The sequence below is a fragment of the Grus americana genome, chromosome 10 (assembly GCF_028858705.1).
Source record: "Grus americana isolate bGruAme1 chromosome 10, bGruAme1.mat, whole genome shotgun sequence".
NCBI classification, from domain to species: Eukaryota; Metazoa; Chordata; class Aves; order Gruiformes; family Gruidae; genus Grus; species Grus americana.
The window spans coordinates 21,602,032-21,622,922 of record NC_072861.1 but is presented as its reverse complement, the minus strand read 5'-3'; the positions used below and the strand labels follow the sequence as shown (position 1 = coordinate 21,622,922).

General features: G+C 44.2%; 1 protein-coding gene across 5 annotated transcripts in view; it reads left to right on the top strand.

Moving 5' to 3' along the window:
• Positions 1-20,891, top strand: part of MEGF11 (multiple EGF like domains 11) — a 283,185-nt gene that overhangs the window by 244,903 nt on the left and 17,391 nt on the right. For 3 of the 5 annotated variants that reach the window (XM_054836544.1, XM_054836545.1, XM_054836546.1), the window contains exons 17-21: positions 361-489; positions 2,819-2,947; positions 3,660-3,788; positions 6,272-6,400; positions 6,551-6,784. In XM_054836544.1, the coding sequence (XP_054692519.1) occupies positions 361-489; positions 2,819-2,947; positions 3,660-3,788; positions 6,272-6,400; positions 6,551-6,784 (750 nt within the window). Of the gene's footprint in view, positions 1-360; positions 490-2,818; positions 2,948-3,659; positions 3,789-6,271; positions 6,401-6,550; positions 6,785-14,207; positions 14,327-20,891 lie in introns of all 5 variants that reach the window. The other 2 variants (XM_054836548.1, XM_054836547.1) reach the window with 2 other exon arrangements.

Sequence of the window (20,891 nt, the reverse complement as noted above, 5' to 3'; positions counted from 1 at the left end):
TTACTGTTCTCTTTCTCTCCCAGTAACCCCTTTTCTCTGTTTTGTCTCTTCTCTTTTCATCCTTCCATAATGCCTTTCAATAATCGTAACCTTCTAACTGTATTGGATTCATTTTGCAGCAGAAAAATGGATTTTGAGACAACTTTTTCCTGACGTTTTTATGCCTGGAATTGTAAGCAAACAAAATGGACTTGAATACTTTCTGCCTTTTTCCCTCTTTCCAGAAGAATTTTGCCCATTTTGCTTCAGCAAAGAAAAATGTTGAAATTACTTTTATCTCTAATTGCTAAATGTTAAGTCCTATGACTTCCTCATATGCATTATGAAGAGCCTTCAGCAAACTGCCTTGTATTTTCACAGTCTGTCCCAGCGGAAAATACGGGAAGAACTGTGCCGAGGTCTGTCAGTGCACCGAGAACGGGACGTGCAATCCTATCGATGGATCGTGCCAGTGTTTTCCAGGCTGGATAGGGACGGACTGCTCTCAGAGTAAGCAAAGTGTTATTTTTCCACCTCTGCTTTAAAATAACATATTTTCCTCTTTAGTGTTTTCTGAAAGTTAAAGACAGATTCTGGGGAAATCCCTGAAGTATTACAGCAGCCAGCGCCTTACTCTCTTTACAGCTTATTTCTTTTAATTAATCTAAGTTAGCGTTGGCTCGAATTTGTTTCTGCATTTGGAGTTTGCAGAAGCCGTTACTAGTTTCTATTACAGGAAAGGGAGGTCACAAGCTCTTATCAGAAAAGAAAGCTCCGTGCTCCCTTTTAATTTCTAACTGGATTCCCTTTTATTTATTTTTTGAAATCATTTTCTTTCAGCTATTACTTTAGAAATTATTAACCAGTAAATGTTTTCATGTACCAAGCCCCTAGAATTGAGAAATTAGGCAGCCGAAATATTTCTATTAGAAGTAATTTGATTGTAAAAGTCAATGTGGGCTTGGAGGGATGGAGGATTTCTTCTTGAAAATTGCCCAGGTAGAAGATTGGCATTTGCTGATCCCAAAGTGTCATTTCCTGAGAGCATCCCTTAATTGAAGATAGATCACAGAGGGAAGCAATATCCGATCATTCAGAAATGTTACTTCATATTCAGGATACAACTAGCATATTAGACAGCATTCCAGAGTAAAATATATTAAACTTCAAGTGATAAAGTAGGAATCGGATAAAAACAGACGGCTGTAATTTTGCTTTTATTGTGTGTCTTCCACAGGCAGAATATTGCTGTCACTCAAAAATAGAAAAAAAAAAAAAGAAGAAAAAAAGACAGAAAGCTCTGCAGATTCCTCATTATATTTAGCCATGTAATTGGGAAATGACTGTTAGTTTCTGTTAACTTTGAAAAAAGATGTTTTTTCTTACAGAGTGAGGCAGGCCAGTTCAGCAGCAACAATTTCCAGCCTAGCAGGCAGAAGGACCTGGCGATAGCTGCTTTGCAGTTTGGTCGAACAAAGTGGGAACCTGACTGTTTCCCCAGTTACCTTCTCGTAAAGAAAGTGTAAATCTCCCAGCGTGAACCTGGCCTCACACCAGGCTCCTGTCGGAACCTGGCCTCGCGTACCGGAGGCTGGTACTGAGCTCTTTCGCTCAGACCTCCCTCTGCACCCGTTCACCTGGAATGACCGAGAGACGGAGCGGCAAAGGAGATAATTTTAGCTCCAACTCCAGAGCCGGTTCTGGAGCCACTGATGGACCCTGCAGCTCTGGCTTGCATTGTAGAAGTATTTCTGGTTGCTTATAGCATGAATGCTTTAGGCCAAATCGTGTTCAGCTTTACATCGTGTGAGTTCAGTGACCTTTTGTTTGAATTACGTCATGGCAGGGGTTTTTTTTTGCTTTTCATACTGGCTTTAGAGATGTCTGTCATATGCCAGAAACTTGCATTTATCGTCAGAATTGGAGCCAATGGCATACATGGAAACAGGCACGGTTTCTGTACTTTCAGGTTTCCTGGGAACCATGCCTTATTAATTCATGTCTTTAGTAGGAAGCAATGGAAAGTGCTTTTTAAAGCAAAAATATAGTTGTTATATTGAAGGGTTATCATCATTTTGGATCTTTTAGTCTGGCACTAATAACTGTAACTTACTGCATTCATTTTTGGAGGCAGGCTTAAAATAACTTTTGAAAATGTTTTAATATTGTACTTGTTGAAATGTATAATAGACCTGGAGATTTTAATTTAATATTAGCCCCATCAACAAAAGCAATCTGATTTTGTGGATGGGAATTCATACTGTAAGAAGTTTTCTTTACATTTTTACCTAATTTTGAGTAGCACTCTATGCTTCAAATGAATGTGGTAATTTTAGTAGTTGATTGCATAGCAAAAGTAAACCATGAATAGCTGTGCTTTATTATGCAAGAAGTCCAGAATATCAAAAAGAAAATTAAATTACCTCCGTATCTTAAAACCCTGTCTAAATTGACTTCACAGATAATGCCGATAAGGCAGGGAGAGTGGCTGGAGCACTCGGTAATGTAGTGTCGAGGGGCGCTGTGTCAGTGGTTCTCAGTGCACGTATGCAGCAAAGACCTGATCCTGCCACCCGACTTACACGGGGAAGGAATCCCTTGTGCCGGGGCTTGACGGCGCGGGTGACGTTGCGGGTTGGCGCCTGGGTTTGCAAAGCAATCGTTGGCTTGGAAGAACTGGTCATTGTCAGAGAGTCGCCGCAGCGATGCCAAGCTCTGCAATGCGAGGTTCTGCCTTTGCTGGTGTCTCACAGGTTCTCCCTTTATTGTTCCTCCGCGGCACTAACGCAGTATCCTTGCTTTTTTTTTGTCAGCTGACAAATCTTTTTTATTTTCATAGCTTGTCCCACTGGTTTTTGGGGCCCTGATTGCTTTCATTCATGCAACTGCCACAACGGAGCAATGTGCAGCCCTTACGATGGAGAATGTAGATGTACTCACGGTTGGACGGGGCTCTACTGCACTCAGCGTAAGCCTTTCAGGGACACTGTTGTGCCAGGGAATCTGTCAAAGTATGTGCTGCTACCTCGTGTCTCTTCCAAGTATTGCAGTCTTCCCTGTTGCACCACCTGCTTCTTACTTGGGATAACTTCACAGCACCCCGGAGAAAATAGTCCTGAAGCTTTTGAAGGTTTTTTTATGCCTTTGGCACTCGATAGAGGGATCGATGATTTAGATTATTGATTCATTGTCAGAATTTGCACAGTCCGCATCCCTGCTTGTTAAAGCCCCAGTTTCTGTGGTCTGATTTAGGAAAATGTTTGAGGTTTCTCATCCTACCAGTGCCAAATTATCAGCACTGTACGGAAGAGGAGATCAAATTCTGGTGAGCCTTTTAAGAAGGCTCTTTCGTTTGCAAGTAATTGATTGATCTCTGGCCTTTTAGAGCATTTCTGTTTAGCCATCTTCTTTCACTTCTTGAAAATGTAGTCTGTATAGATGGGTCAAGTTTTCGTTCTTCTGAAACACTTAAGAGGCAATTCTGTAAGATATGAGAAACGCTACTTCAAGAAAATTGGCTGTCATAGTATCTCTGCATTTAGATGACCAAATAAATGTTATTAAATATACAGAGGCTGAAAATCCATAGATTTATAGGCCTACATATTTTGTGCTGATAACACATCTGAGTTTGTGTTTCAGCTTATTTCTTAGTCTTTCCTTATTCTGATTCCTGAAAGGTTGCCCAGCTGCTTTTTATGGAAAAAACTGTGCCAATGTTTGTCAGTGTCAGAACGGAGCGGACTGCGACCACATCACTGGCCAGTGCACGTGCAGGACTGGATTTACAGGCAAACAATGCGAGCAAAGTAAGTAGCAACGTGACTTCACTTTTCTATTTCTCCGGGGGTGGTGTATTTCAGAATTCTTTGCAGAAATAGGCTCTTAAATGAGGCGTTGATGTCAGCAAGACAGTAACCCCAGGCGCCTTAGATAATCCATAGGGAGAAGAAGGCATCTCTGGAAAGCTGGACAGTCTGTTTAAACATAAAGAAGCATAGCGAATCCTCTGCAAATCAGGCCTTTCCATTCCCAGCCTAAAGTTAGGTGAGATAAAAGCAAGTCCCTGCACTCAGCGCTGCCTGGATGTGGCCTTCCCCAGCAACTTGTAGAAAAACACAAGCTGCATAATGCCTTGCTAACGCTGTTGAGAGCAGCGGATTCAGGTTTCCCTAGACACGAAGGAAGACAGAAAGGTTAAAAGGAAGAAGTCCCTGCTGCTGTCTGCCATCCAGGGAATATTTGGGCTTGCTTGCATAAGTTGTTATGCTATAGACGTGGACCAAATAAAAATTCATCTTTACAATGAGAAGAGAGCAAGGAAAAAAAAGTCACTTGCCATTTTTGGAAGGATCTGTGTTTAACTTGAGTAGTGAGCAAGTGTTTAACAATGAACTTCAATTACCTTGCAAGGGTACTGGCATAGCTTACTGTAATTGTTGTGGATGTCTTGCTGGCATATTTAGCATGCCATGCCAAATGGCTTCTTTTAAGAACGAAGAATTAAGGTAGTACAAACTGTACGTGCTGTAGTTGAATAATTACTTGTTTGTCCAGTATAGTAAATCAAAAGAAAATTCTCACACGCTTACTCGGATTCTAAATGCAGGGTGAAATCTGTCTCACCTCACCACGGCACTAATTCCACAGGGTTTCATTCTTTTTTTTGGCAGTAAGGTTATACAGTAACATTCCTGCTAGATTTGCAAGTGAAAGCTTCTTAACTGTAGCTTACTGCACAGATCTTTATGAAAGTATCTGTACGTATAACTGAATTAATGAACACCTTTTCTTTTGCACATACTTGCATTCAGCAAAGCATGTATCTCGGGACCGAATTTGCACGCTCACGTGGGGGTTACCTACGGCACCACTGTAACCCTGTAAGTGGCCAACTTACTGTGACTTTGTGCCACCTCTACTGCAACCGTAAATAAAATAGGAAACTAAAAAGCTCCATAGTCAAACTACCAGAAGCTACGTTTATAATTTGGCCTCTGTACAAAGCCTGAGGCTTTCTTCTCTATCCAGACTACGAATGTGCTTGTTTGTTTTTCTACTACTTAATCTAAAAGTATCTCTTCATTAAGACTCCTTCCTTCTCAAAATCCTGCTGAATGGGCAGTCACACCGCATTGCAGATGAAATGCCTAAATGCAGACCGACATTGTTTCTGTGGTGCAGTCCAAAAATTTAGGCCTTATTCATTTTAAGTAGGCTACAGATTAATATTAGAATCAGCATTAATTGTAATAATTTTATTTTTCTTTGTTTGGGGACCTGCAGATGAAAGAAAGAGATACAACTTTAATACGTGCTGCAAATCATTATACAGATACTGGCTGCTGTTCTTTACTTAATATTAAATTTTGGCTACGAGAACTTACTTGGAGACTGATATTAGGAAGGTATCGTCATGCTATGCAAAACGTTTTCAGTGACACACAAGAAGTCACATCCTAAAACAAACAATACATATTCTAAAGAGTCATAGCAAGTGTGCATGCATTCAATAATGGTCTTCTCCATACAAATAAGTAGGATGTGACAGAAGTTGTTTCTTTCAATTTATTATTGAATAGTGCCTCAAGAAGTATAGGAAGCTGCCTACAGATTTATTGTAATAGCCCATCATGGTAATTGCATGAATAAATTTCTCAGCTGGACATTCAATCATTTTGTCTTTGATAGAAATACAAAGACAGGATAGAAATTCCTCCTATATTAGGAATCCTAATACAGAAGCAGAGCAAATCAAACCATTCAGATGCTCGATTCTGCAATTCCACCTACAATGTTATATTCATCTTCTAGCACTAGTAGGGATAAGTATGAAAGCATGCGGGATTTGTTTGGTAAAAGTCTATTGTGTTCATATAAAGGTGCATTAAAACTTTTCCTTGCGACTACCCCCATGGAAAAAATATGCAGAGTTGGTGGAGAACACTGTGCTCTTCCACGATGTTGGCTACAGCTTCTGGGCTCGTGCCTTGTTAAATTCTGTACACTTGTAATAGCTATCAAGCCTTTTTAAAGTCTTTGTACATATTACTGGTTTCATCCTTGTGAAGTCTTGTATGACTTTTCCAGAAAGTTACAGCTTAATAAGTAATAACCCACATTTTACATGAAATACATTTCCTGCTTTATAATAATAATAATCTAACACTAGAGCGTTATCCTAGGGACGCTGAAACCAAGAAGACTTTTCTACTGAATTTTCCATGGCAAGCATTTCACCCATTCCCGAAAAAAGCAGAATTCTTTCCAATCTTTTTCTTTGGCTTCCCAGAGTGCTCACCAGGAACATTTGGTTACGGTTGCAAACAGTTATGTGAGTGCATGAATAATGCTACGTGTGACCACGTCACAGGTACTTGCTACTGCAGTCCAGGCTTCAAAGGAATCCGATGTGATCAAGGTACAGTGAAATTCTATCTGTAAAATATATATCTCTGTCTCTCTCTCTTTCTCTCTTCCCCTCCAATGATGTACTTACTTTAAAAAAATAGTCTTTCAAAAATGAAATGCATGATTCAATTTACAGTGTGTTATGAATTACTTTTAACAGCGGCTCTTATGATGGAAGAATTAAACCCCTATACTAAAATTAGCCCTGCTCTTGGATCAGAGAGGCACTCAGTGGGAGCAATCATTGGAATTATTATTCTCCTTCTAATTATTATGGTCTTGCTGGCACTGTTTGTGTGGTATCGACGGAAACAGAAGGAGAAGGGCCATGACATGCCAAGTGTATCTTATACACCAGCCATGAGGATGACTAATACAGATTACTCACTTTCTGGTAAGGGTCTTTTTATGTTAATCAAATATAGACTCATATTCCTGTATGTTGGGGAAATATAAGCTTCTGTGGTGTATAACGTGTTATTGAGCTTCAAAAATAACGACACCTGTTCTTCCTCTGAATACCATGATCTTTTAACACTTAACAGGGACAGGAAAGCAAATATAACTTAAAGCTGATATAAGCTGCTTTATTTATGAAAGTTTACTTAACACGATACAGGATACATCAACTCCATTTTTTTTAAATCAGCTGCAGCGCAGAGAAGTTTCCCCTTTGTGAAACCTTCGGAAGAAGACATTTTTTGCTTGAGGAATGGGATTGACTGGGTCAATCATAAGGTTTTATCTTTGTCTATGTTGCAGTTTGTGATTTGAGGCGACCTATTCGTTGTCCTTTCTTCTGTGTGCAGGCCAATCCCCGTCGTCTAGACAGCTGGTGTGAATTTTCTTCACAGGAGCTGATGAAAGTGGGAGAGAGGAAGAGGAAGGCTCTTTAAGATCTAAAAAAGTCATACTGAGATCACATTTCTTGCTTCTTTCTATCTTCTGCTACTGCTGTGGAGGATGGCTTTTCTTGACAGATTGGCTAAACTTTGGAGGATGTGATCTCCTTTTTAACGCTGTCATTCTTCTTCATTCCTCTATGGCCAATATCAGATAGGATGATGACAGGAGGTGGCTTTGCTCCCTGCTTATTTCCTCTGATCTGTCTCTAGTGGGGATCTCCTCAGGCTTTGCTGCCCTCTGACTGCACTTTGCTTCTTCACTTCCCTTTAAATGGCTGAAACTGTAAGTCCAGGTAAATACAGGCTCTTGAAACAGGCGGAGGTTGGCCTAGCAGCTCTGCTTTCCCAGTCCTGCCTTGCCTTTTGCCTGGGCCTACATGCACGAGGCCCAGCCACCTCTTGCTGGCTCTGAGTTGGCTTCTGTGCCGTCTCGGGGTGGCATAGCTGGAAGAAGCTTCGTTCTGGACTTCCCTGCCCAGGAGGCACTGGGAAGGAGCCTTCCCACCGAGCCAACGATGTGACTGCTTGACTACCGCTGGGAATTAATCAAGGGGCTTCTCTCATGGCACCATGACTTCAGTCCTCACGGCAGGGGCATGGTTTCCTGCAATGGCGTATCACACATCAGGGGCTGTCTGCTGAACACCATTGACTAAACTCGTTTGTAGACCACTCAGGCCTACAGTAGAGCATTCCTTCTTCTAATAGCTACAAGATGAGGCGAAAAAAAAAATCAGCCTTGGACCTCTTCCCATTGCCTCTTATTTTTGAATTTTATCTTTGCAAGCTTTCACTTAAGCTGCCCATTTGGGTAAGAAATGTATGAAAGTGTTGCCAGAGAGGGCTCGTCTGATCCTTGGCTAGTAGCCAGCACAGTTTGGCCTGAAATTTGTCATTTCAACATCATTTGAAGAGCCAGACCGTGAACATGCAGAAGACAAATGCGGCACATCTCAGCAGCAGTGAGGCTCCGAGTTCCAAGAGAGCAGATCACAGCCGCTGGCATGGAAAAACATTCTGAACTTTTCAGCGATCCATTTCTTTCATATTGACACTTTATCCGTTTGTTTACAAAACCTGCTAGACCTCATTTATTTCTGTGCTTTTCTAGTTAATGTATGTGTAACCCAGCATGTTTAAGAGGCACAACTTACAAATTTCAAAATAAGGAGAGGAATATTGCTGAGGTTGGGAGTTCCTAGCTGGAGTAATTGAGCTTCTCCTTTCAGACAAGGGAACAAATATCCCTCCGTTGTTTTTTTGTCCATATTTTACCATGAATGGAGACTTGCTAATCGACCTGATGGTATCCCAGTCTGACACTCTGTAAGAAGTCCAAAAAAAGGCTAATGCTGAAAAAGGATACTCTCACCCTTTGACGTTAACATAGACAGATGACTTTCCTCCTCAGCCACAGCGAGAAAGCCATTACGTTTGAAGACCTTGGTAGCCCGGGACTGTCCTTGCAGGTTATGTCTTTGTGGGCATTGCATTTCCCTATACAATGTTCTTCACATTCCCTTCAGGTGCAGCCACCTATCCCAGAGCTCCTGGTGATACTTAAGTACTTGAGGGAAAAAGATATTTGGGGGATGGCTGAATTCCTGGATACATCATAAATATCTGAGGGATCACATCTTCAGCTTCAATGAACCTGGGATCTCTTCTAGTCCTTGGGCAATGACAGTGAATTTAATTCTTGCCCTTGTGGCGTTGCTGCTCTGTGTCAGCTCAGTTTGTAAAAAACCTGAAGTACCAGGTCCTTGCAATCCCAAACAGCGCCAGGTCAGTGCTGTTGTATGCTCTTCTCTAGACAGAAGTTGGATAATGTTTCCTTTCTGTTCATTTCAGTCAGTGGTGGGGGTGCAGAGACTGGGCCTTTTCTTTCTTCTTTCTTTCTTTGTGCAGTCTTTGTAGTATAAATTTGTGTATTAAAAAATCCTTGTGTATAAATTTTATCAGGAAGCTGCAGTTGAGTGGGGTCAGCCATTTCTTTCTGGAGGTCACAAGAACAGGTTTTTTCCTGCCTCCCCCTTGAAAAACTCTGCTATCCGAGCTTGCAGAGGAAGACTAAGAAGTTAGAAATCACCCTGCTTCATCTTCATCTCGTTACGAATTGTCTGCAGGTATCAGCACTGTTTCTAGTTTTGGTCTTTTTTTTAGAAGGGCATTTACATTAGAATTTACAAATTCTAGGCAAGGGCTTCTGAAGGCTCCCTGCCAAATTCTGACTGTCTTCCAGTACATTCTCCTAATGGAACTTTCTACCCATCAGCAACCTTCCCAGCTTTGGCCTTACCAATGCTGTTGTCAGCCTTTCACTTCCATAGAGCAGAACGACAGCAGAAGGTGCTGACATGCATCTTCCCCAGCAGAAAACGGGGAGATGGAAATTGAGAGAAGATCACAGATCAGAAAGAGTCTCGTAACATGGCTGGATGGCCAGAACAACGCGTGTCTGTATAAGTGCATATGTGTATTTCTGCATTGCAGAGGACACTGAAGGAGAGTAGCAGTATTTCATGGAGTAGCAAGGATTTCAACCATCACCTGGGGTTTTGTATGGGGATTAAGGGCAGAGTACTATGCAGAAGTACTTGTCCAATTAATATACTTCTGTGTAAACCCATGGACTTCAGCAGGAATTCCACCTGAACAAGGACTGCGGTAACCAGCCCTACATTGGGTCGTAACGTCGTGATTAACCTGAATCTCCACTGTTGTTATTCGGCTTGTGTACTCCTGTTAGAGTAGCGTGGTGGTTGTTTCTGAACAGAGTCACATATGCAGATCCCCAGCTCCTGGAGGCAGTAATTTCTTCCAGCACATTAATTTTTTTCTGGAAGATGTTTTTGGTCTTTACGTCTTCAGCTCTTCTGACGCTGATAATCCATGCATATGTGTGAGAGAGATTATAAGGGGAACCCCCCGGGCAGCCCTTAGACTCTTTTGCATTTGTGGATGAAGGATGTGGCAGCAAAACACACACGCTGCCCATCAGCCAGTGGGGAAGAAAACCACCCATGCTGGGAGAGCTTACCCACGGCACATGGATCTGAGAACAGACTTTCCCAAAAAAGCCTGAAATCAAAATGGTGCTCCCCAGCATGAGAACAGTACATTGCATCCAACAAAGGATATTCAAGTGCAGGTTGTTTAGTTCAAGGAGAGGGAGATGGAAAACTATGCGGTAGTGCTGGAGAGCAGCAGAGATTTCAGGACTTTCACAAAGACTTGGTTATGGGCTGAAGTGATGCTTGAGGTCTTAACTAACTTCCTGACATGGGTGAGCCAAAACCTAAGCAAAGCCCAGTACGAATACAGCCTCGTGAATCCTGCAGCCTAGATGAGATGTTTACAGAAATGACCGTGCAGATGATGTGTAGTGGGAGATGGCAGAGTGAACCCTCCTGCTGGGGGTCTTCAGCTACCCCACCGACACTCTGTATGGGTGGAGAAGATGCTCACAAAAAGAAGAAGAAAACTTCCATTTTGTAGCTTGAGAGGTCTGGGTTTGTGTTTACTGCAGAGCGCTTACTTACTCCCTTTTTTCATGGTTGGCCTTGTGCCCGGTTTCCACACGATGCTGTCCTGCTGCCGCTGCAGGATGGGGACCGATGCTCTTTGTGTCACCTCAGAGCCCTGAGTGGGAGCAGAAGCTCAGTCTTTCAAGTGACAGAGTGTTCTGGCCTTCATCCACACCTCATGGGTCTTCCTCTGGAGCGCAGCCTCCAGCTTGAGGGGCTGACGGCGGGACTCTGCCATCATGGATCCTTTCACAGGACTGGGCTGCCCATGTTAACATTACCATAACCTTTGGGGGTTTTTGTTGTTTGTTTTTTAATTTGAATCATTTCCTTTCTTTTAGGCATTTAAGTCTTTGCTTACTATTCAGAGCAGAATAAAATTCTCATCTTTGGGAAGAGAGGGGGGGGTGGTTTTGGTGGTTTTGGGTGGATTTTTTTTTGACCGGGATAGCATTAGATTTGAATTTGATGTATTTCCAGCCAGCAGTTATAAGAGCTTCATGAATAAATGTGTAGAAAATGGACTGTGCTATCAAGGTAAATCAGCCTGGGTGGGTACTTAAGTATCGACCAAATGGAACTGTGTAGAAAGAGTAATTCTGAGTATATGGTGCTGCATGCAATGAAGGAAGGAAAGATTTTTGGTGATGCAGACTTGTGTACGAGCTCAGGTTCATTAATTCAGCACTGTGCTAAGTAGTAGGGCAGTCTGGTAGACTTTTCCCTCAGCTCATTTCAGGTGCACAAAGCAAGCTACGGCCAGATAAGCTGGGTGTGAACTTGTAACGTGTCAGCTGGCTCACAGTCTCCGTCGGTATGTGCCCTCTTATCTGGCAGCAAAGGCAGCGGACTGCGCCTCTTTTCCTTCGAGCTGGTCCTTCTTGCCCGCAGCTGAGCGAGGCCATGACAGATAAGGGAAGGGGGAAGGCAGAGCCGAAAGCTGGTGTGACTCAGCCATCAACACTCACCTACGAAGCAGAAGGACATGGATTCAAGCATCTATATTTAACTGGGGCCGCGGGTTGGGAGAAGGGGGGATGAGCTCTGCTCCCCTGGTGAGCTGCCAAACCCTCGTCAGCAGGTTGAAGGCTGTATGTGAGCAGCTGTGTTTGTGATGGGCACTGAGCGCTGTGGTAGGGTTCCAGCCCCAGTTCTCATTTGCAGACCCCAAGAGATATCAGTTTCTTGTTAATTCTACTGCAAATATCACAGAGTTATAGTTAGGGGAGAACGCAAACTACACAACTACAGGCTGGGCAGAGAATGGATTGACAGCAGCCAGGAGAAGAAGGACTTGGGGGTGTTGGGGGATGAGAAGATCAACATGACCAGCCAATGTGCACTTGCAGCCCAGAAAGCCAACCGTGTCTTGGGCTGCATCACCAGCAGCATGACCAGCAGGTCGAGGGAGGGGATTCTGCCCCTCTCCTCCACTCTGGTGAGACCCCCCTGCAGTAATGCGTCCAGCTCTGGGGTCCCCAGGACAAGAGAGACATGGAGCTGGTGGAGAGAGTCCAGAGGAGGCCACAAAGTTGACCAGAGGGCTGGAGCACTTCTCCTATGAGGACAGGCTGAGAGAGTTGGGATTGTTCAGCCTGGAGAAGAGGCGGCTCCAGGGAGACCTAACTGTGGCCTTCCAGTGCCTGAAGGGGCTACAGGAAAGATGGTGAGGGACTGTTTATGAGGGAGTGTAGTGACAGGACAAGGGGGAATGGGTTTAAGCTGAAGGAGGGTCGATTTAGATTAGATGTGAGGAAGAAATTCTTTACTGTTAGAGTGGTGAGGCACTGGAACAGGTTGCCCAGAGAAGCTGTGGCTGCCCCTGGATCCCTGGAAGTGTTCAAGGCCAGGTTGGATGGGGCTTTGGGCAACGTGGGTTAGTGGAGGGTGTCCCTGCCCATGGCAGGGGGTTGGAACTAGATGATCTTTAAGGTCCCTTCCAACCCAAACCATTCCATGATTCTGTGATTCAAAGTCCTGGCAGCCTGGCTGCAGTGCTGGGCAGTGGCGAGCAGAAAGGAGCTAAATGCAAAGACTAGTTCTGGACTCACATCCTGCTCTGAGATACTTTGTTAGCAACAACCTCGGAAAATAGCTGGAACTAAAAAGCTCCGCACTTACGGCAAAATAGAGCTGACCTCAAAAGTTGCTCTGCATGTTTCAGCAGAAAATAAATGCTCGGTCAGATATACACATGCGTGTGCAGTTTCCTCTCTCAGCTGTGTGCCACAGCGCTTATGTAATAGACACCCTGCAGATAAAACCACTTATTTGAAACAGGACATTTTGCAGTAAATTAAGCTAAATCTAGATCTCCACAAGATGTCAGCAAAGCAAAGTGCATGTGCACAGGAATGCAAATGCAGAGGGCAAGGAGAGAGGGCTGATGGTGAGCGGGTACCCCCTCCTGCAGACGGTGCCAGCCAGGTCCCTGTCCTTCCTCACCCAACTGCTGCCGACCTTCATTAAAGATCTCGGATGGTGGGGACAAGCAGCCACCCCAGCACTTCATGACCCTTTCCCTGTCAAGGTCTTTCCTAGAACTAGCCCTTCTCCTACAATTTAAGCCCATGGTTTATTAAAACCCATTCTTTTACTTCTTACAGGGCTTGGCTATTTAAATGATGCTGCTTCAGTTGAAATTTTTCATCCTTTCTTCTGATGGTACTTTGAAATATTTATCAATTTGTTATTAAGCTGGAACCAGATTGGGATTGATGTTTTCATTAGAACTGCCAGTATAAATATGATGCCTTTCTTGGTAAATTATTTTGTTTGGTAAATGTGTTCCTAAGTTAAAGTGAGGAAATAGGGAAAATGTCTCTAAGCATAACAATGTAACTGCCCGAGTTTGCCTTTCAGTGCTGCAGCTCGCTTGCTTTCTGAGCCTTTGCACTAAAAGCTACGTAAAATGTTTCGGACTCCTCGGTACCGTTATAGCACCTTGATTTCTAACATCAACTGCCTTTTCTGTAACAAAAAAGTTTTAATTAATTGTTTCATAACTGCAAGGGTTGTTCTCATCGGTAGCTCTTACGTGTGTTTAAACTAAGGAAGAAGCCGTGTTGCAGATCGTGGATTTCCTGAGTTTTGCATTTCTTCCCTCACCTGCAAAGCAGCTGGGCTGTCAGAAATTACTTTTTTTAAGATCTTCAGAAAGATAGCACTGTATTAATATAATGTTTTGCTTTTTTATCTTGTATTTAATGCTAATAGTCAAGAGCTGCTCGTCATGATAATGCAGGATAGATTTCATCTGCAGATGTTTTATAACACCCAGTACTCTAAGAAAGTTTGCTAAATAGATTGTCTCTAGCATGTTTTCAGTTTCTTAAGAATCGTTATGGCTTCCAAAGTATTTTGTGATGACTTGTTTTCTTCCCAGATATATCTCAAGGTAGCGGCAGTGTACATTGTTTTTCCAATCCAAGCTACCACACTCTCTCATGTGGTGTGACTTCACGCTTCTTTACCAGTAATCTGGATGGAAACAGCTCCAGTAAGGTAGATATTATCCCACCCCGCTGTAGCAATGTTCTTATCAGTTCAAGGAAATCAACCAAAGCAATGCCTGTTGGATCCTGTTGTCTGCCAGCGTTATTTAAAAATCCAGTGCAGCAGTTCCTGACGTCGTAGCTCTGGCACAGGAAGGTTGCTTTGCCCTGCGTGTATCTTCATAATCTCTGCGCGCGGTAACTGGAGTTTCAGCACGTGCCTGTCTGGGTCAGTAAGGCTTGGTGTCTTAGCAACTGTAAGGTATGTTTGCTTCTCAGGAAAGATAAATAACTACATAATTGTAATTCTCCATTAATATAACACAAGTAAATCAATGAAGCATTAAGTCAGTAATCTAACTTTGCTATATCATCGTTTCCCAGATCAGCAGACGCACAAATTTCCTGCTGACACAGACAAGCGGATAGATGCAAGAATGTTTCTAGGGTGCTTCTGAGCACTGTTCTCATCCAGGGGCATTCTGAGAGCTCTGCTGTTACTTATGGCTCTCCAGCAGAGCTATTCAGACCGTATTCTTCGAACATCCAGCAGTACCTTACTTATCACATGTTGCTATTGATTCCCTGGGACTATTCAGGGGTAACACTATTACTCAGTTCACCACTTTAGGAATAGATTTAGATATGGTAAATGGTAAGACAGCTCTTCCTTTAGAGCCTTGATAAGCCAAGGTGGGGCAAAGGGTAGGGAGCAGAGGAAAAAGGAAATGCAATTGATTTCGTCAAGGTTGTCAGCTTTAAAAATGAAGGTAATTGCAGGCTCTGTCACCTTAATCCAAATGTAGCTCTGCTAACTGGAAAGCTGTGAGAACAAGATTAATGCAAAAAAGACACTATTGTATGAGACAGGGTATGCAAAAATGTTTCTACATGCGCTCCTGTAAGTCATTTCTTGGTTATTAAAAGAAAAATCTCATTAAAATGTAGTAAAAAGGCTGGCTCCAGAGATTTCTCAGAGAAAAGTTTAGACAGATGTGTAAATATGTTTTCCCATGTAGACAATCCCCTTGCATCATGCAGTTTTGCTCCCTAAATTGAAAGTGCAAACGCTCATAATGTCAAATTTAGGATGAACACCATGGGTGTGGGTCTGATCCTGTTGCAGTAATTTAAATTAATTCAGAAAAGGTCAAAGCAAGCACCTATCCTGGTTTCCCAGCCTGCAGTGCCATCTTGTCCCAGAGCTACTTCAAATATTAAGCTGCAAAAAAGGTTTAAAACCCAAGCGATGTGTTTGGACTAGCCTGGAAGCTGCTCACCCTCCCATAGTACTGGCTATCAGTAGTCGGTCAGCAGGTTGTCCTGATATTTAAAAAAGAAAAAAGCACCGGATCTGGTGTTTTCAGAACACTTATCAAAATATGTGGCCTGATATTTCCTTTAGATCTCCCTCCATCTTACTTATTCATGAGAATGCTTTGCAGTACTGAATAACTGAGGATGGCCAAAAATATGCTTCTTCTGTCTATGCAGTTCTCTAGCCAAGTAACACAAAAGAGCATATAAAGCCCCTAATGGCTGCCTTAACGAGGTTCATTTCCAAATCGGTTTGTCTGGTGCCATTCCCACTTTCTGCGGGGAAATGTGCACAAGTTGTACTTGGAGGATTCATTTCTTTATAGTGCCAGCTGGGGTCACAAGGAACCAGCGCAGATGCAAAATGAAAAAAAAATGGCAGAGGAGTCTCTGAACCGCTGAGCCAGAGCCCTGGCTGTATTATCCTCCCTGTGCTCAAAGGGGATCGTGCCTTGAGGCCATGGACTGGAGCCATTCCTCTATCCCTCTTTGAGAGACACAGCTTGGGCAAAGGTACAAAGAGACGGCAAGAGGGAGATGCAGCCCTGCTCCAGTTTGAGAAGGCTTGCTCTCCCCTGCGCTCCCCCTGCCTCTCTTGTCCCCTTCTCTTTTCATGTCTTATTTTGCCTTTTCTCTCCTCTTCCCTTGGTGTTCTCTCCACTCTATTATCTTCTCTGTTTCCTCCCACATCCGTTTTCCTATTCTCTTCTCCCACCCAACCGTACGTGTATTCTGTCTCTCTTCCTTCCTGCTGTTCTCCCGTCCTCCCCCAGCCCTGCACGGGCTCAGCAAGGGTCAGTCTGGCTGCGGGGCGCTGAGCACATTTACTGACCCTGCGGCTGTCCTCAGCGTACGCAGTGGGTACTTCACTAGGGAACCAAGGTGGGCAGGGAGGGCTGACAGCAGAAAGGACCTGAAAAGGTCCAGCGCTGCGCTCAGGACCGCAGTTTGTGAGACAGGTCTGTCTTCACAGGGAGGGAGCACTTCCAAGCCTTCCCGCATCTCTTCTAGGACCGGGGGAGGTATCTCACCTCCTCGTTCCCCTCTGCCAGACAGACATTTGGCCATTGCTCAGGACCCTACGCACGTCCTGAAGGTAAAAACTTTGAAGCTGCTGAGAGACGAGTACGAGCGGAGGCATTAAAATCCTCCTGGTGTACACAGGCCTGGTTAGCTGTGCCAGCGGAGCGCTCAGACTGGAACACAGGGAGAGAAAAGCAAGTGGGAGGATAAGGGGGAGCACAGAAGAGACTAAAAAAAGGCTTGGCTTCTTTTATCTAGCAAAATGAATGCTGAGAGGGAGTATGATTGCCATCTATGAGTACAACGAGGTAAACATTAGGAGGGAGAAGAGCTATTTAAGTTAGATGACAGAGCTGGCACAAGAACAAATGAGGATGAACTGGCCATGAATGCATCGAAGCTGGAAATTAGATTTCTAACATCAGATCAGTGCGATTTTGGAATAGCTTCCCAGTAAGACTAATGGGACAAAGAAATCTGATTACTGTTAAAATGGAGCTTGATCAGCTATCTAAGTGATTATGTGCCCGGGTGTTTGCAGTAAAGGTGGCTGGATTCAGGGACTCAGCAACCAAAGCTGTGGCCCTAGAGCCTGCTCCAGCGGCCGGCAGGACTTGGTAGGGCTGAGCCGTGTCTCTCCGCAAGCTCCAGGAGACCGGCTCTGCATCTCTGGGGTTGAGGAGGAGGCAGAGAGAGGCTCCTGCATCTCAGTGCAAGTTTTTAACTACCAGCACAAGTAAATGCTCTTCCCATGTGAGTGAGCTTGCAAAGCCAGCTTGGCTGAAATGCCAGCCCCATTGATGTCGATAGATATTTTACTGTTAAAGTGAAGCCAAAATTTGACCTTGGCCTATTAGGTCCTACAAGTAGGTTTGGCCTTTGTTCTTATGACACTCGCAGCAGCAAATAATAACGATGCTGCAAGTTACCAAGGAGCGTCGTACATGAACTCAAGGGAAATTGTGCCACAGAATTACTGCACCGAACTTCTCCAAAGCAGATAAATAGAGATACACACTTAGCTCCGTGCCCCTGTCTTCACATCTGAGCTCTCATGGCTTGAGTTAGAGACCAGATTTTCAGACGCTGAGGACCTATTTTGCTCAGAGGGAGTTCAGTGGGACCGTTCACAGAACTGCTCTCAGTACTTCACTGCCAGCTCTGTATTTGAGGTTTTGAATTGTGCGTGAATGTAGGAATATATCTCACTTTTACCAAAGGCTGCAAAAGTGCATGAAAAATACCCCGTATAGAGCATGAGGCTGCCGCAGTGGTAAGTCCCGGGCAAATGGAAGATTCTCACCCTGTGCTTTTGCAGAGCTCTTAATTCCACCCTGACTCCCTACCAAAGGAGAAGAGCATCGCAGCTAGAGCCCAGGTGTTGCTGGTTTCTACAGACATCATAAAAATCAATTGCTGTTAGATGTCCTGAATTTTTAAAGCCAGCAGATTCACATCTATTAAAGGAAGTTCTAAATTCTACCAAAGACTTCACATAAAATTAGAAACTGCAAAACAGAGGGCACTGGAAACGGTCTGACGGGATGTCACCCAGCTAATAAAAAGGAATTCAACCGCAGAAAGCATCAATAAAGGAGCTTTAACTAAATCTTACCCAAGGAAAAGGAAGACTGCAAATATAGAATCACTGCGGAGTGTTCGGGTTGGCCACCTACAACTGAGAAACGTGGGCTTGGACCATGGAAACCTGAAGTCAGGGAAGTTAATGGCAAAAATCTTATCGATTGCTCTCCTGGAGGATAAAGGTATGAGGGAGTTCCTGCCAGCACTCCTTTGCCTGATCACCTTGGACTTCTTAGAAAATCTGAGCATTGGCAGCTGGCATGTTGGTGATCGACTTGCCACTGGGATCTATCCAGCTATCTCAGACAGGTGGATAAAGACTTTGCTTTACTCGTGCTAGTATCTTGATCTTAAAGGAAAAGTTGCCAGATACAAGGTAGTTTTAACCAAACTGCTAAAATTACAAGCTAGGCTTTTTAGTGGATAAATTTACTATGAAGTCATTTTTCCTCCAGAAAAGCAATTTTGCTTCACACTAAAAATTGAAGTATCTTCTATCTTTAAAAAAAAAAAAAAAGTTAACAAATTATAGTGTGTTAAGAAATGATAGTAGCACAAAGAGACAGCTATAATCACATTTCTTCATAATTACTGCATTCTGAAAAACTTAGAAATGTCCCCAAATCATTTCATTAAAAAAAATCAATTCTAGCCCGTAGCTCTTCATGCCAAATTTTAGGTTTGTGAGCTGATTTATAAATCCTGCAAAAACATGGCTTTTAATAGAAACTCAAAGACTTTAATAAATGCAATCTAAGTGGTACAGCTGGATTGAAAAATCAGCGTTCACGTTATTGCTGCAAGTTTGGAAATGCAGAAAAAAGCCGTGGGCTCCGCTGATGGGAGCTGGCAGTGCCGTTAGTGGGGCTGCGCTGATTTACACGGGCCGAGCGTAGGGCCGCACCGTCGGCTTCCTTCCTCTGTGACCACATTACAAAACAATCTGCTTTTCATCGCCTTGCTCGTTTGCTCTGACTGCCCCATCCATCCGTACCGCGTATTTGCTGTCAGTGTTTATGTTCCCGGTTTTGGGGGAGTACGAGGAGCTGCTGCATGATAAAGAAATGACTCCTGTGTTGTCAACGGGGAGACGCCAGATGCACAGCCCGTGCCGGGAGCAAGGATGTGCAGTCACAGCCACTGCTCTCGAGCAATGATTGCTCTAGAAATATTGCAGGCAACCAGCTTTATCGACTTTCTCTCTGCTCTGGGCATGTCCTTGAGGAGAGTGGCCGGTGCAAAGGTGCCTAATGAGCTGATGACACATGGTACCTTAGTGGGAATACAGAGAGACAGGAAATGAGGAGGAACAGGACGAGGCACTAGCTGTAGCTATCACGGCGCTGCTGGTGCCGTCTGACGTGAGATTCATGGACTGTAGGGCCACAGGGACTGTCGTGATCATCTGGCTTGGCCTCCTGCGCAGCGCAGGGCACAGGACCGCCCTGAATTAATGCCTCTTTCAAGGTCAGTGCTGGTGGCTCAGCAACAGGGGCTCTTTCAACCAGAGCCTGGCTTTCAGATGGATTTGAAATGGGCTCCTTTGAGTGTGCTGGCATTCATCTGTCTTTGTGTGGGTGTGTGTGCCTGTGTGCTTACATACATATAGATACACACATATGCATATATATATCTCTGTGTGTGTGTGTGTGTGTGTGGTGGGTGTCTTCATGCTCTTGTGTCTCTTGACTCTTTTCTTCCAGGCTGGAGGTGAGCCCATTTGGAGCACAATTCTGTGCTTTGCAACTGATGAAACCTATTGGTGTAAAAGCTGCAGCTGAATAGCTCTAAAAATACTGTGCAGTTGCTTGCAGAGAGACCCAACATTTTGTGTGCGTGCACGCGTGTGTGTGTGCATACACAGCCTTGTCTACCTGTGCTGTCTCCTGTGTCTCTGTGCAGTCCTTGCACCGTGGTTTCTCCTGTGTCTGTTTAAGCCAGGGCAGATTACATTTGGTGTAAAAACCACGCCAGACCACTTTCTGCATCCTGAAGCAATGGGATTCAATCAGCAGGATTCAGTCAATGAGGGCAAGGGTTTGCCTCTGGTTGTTACAAATCTTCACCCAAATGAAACCTAGTTTCTGCAATCAGATAAAAGCTTCTAAATGTCGATGTGCAGTTTGTAATATATAGTGTAGTTGTACGAAACGTGGTGCTCCTGGTAGAGAGGAGTGTTTGCAGATGCTTTCCCCAGAGATAAGGGGGAGGCTGCAGAGCTCTGCAGCTCTATGCTCAGTGACCCGGCTTTGGGGACGCTGGCAGAACGTCTGCCTGGGACGATCCTGCTGGCCCCCGTTGCCCTATTTATAGAGGAGCTTTTGCCAGAGGAGATTTCCTGACCCTAAACCCTCCCCATTGTGGTCACCTCCTAAACCAAGGGGCGGAGGAGCTGCGTGGCTCCCCAGCCCCAGCCCCTCCTCCCCTCTCTTGGTCCAGCATTTCTCCGTCCTGCTGTGTTTCTCCACCTCCCATGACATGGTTATTCCTTGCAGGTCGAGGTGTGCTCCTTGCAGCAGACTCGACCCGCTAACCTGTTTTGCTTGGTGACTGCTCTGCCCCGAGATTGTGTCTGCATGACATGGCACAGAGCAACGTCCCCGACTGCTACATGGGACTGCCCTTTTGTCCCTCCCCATCTGGCTGTGATT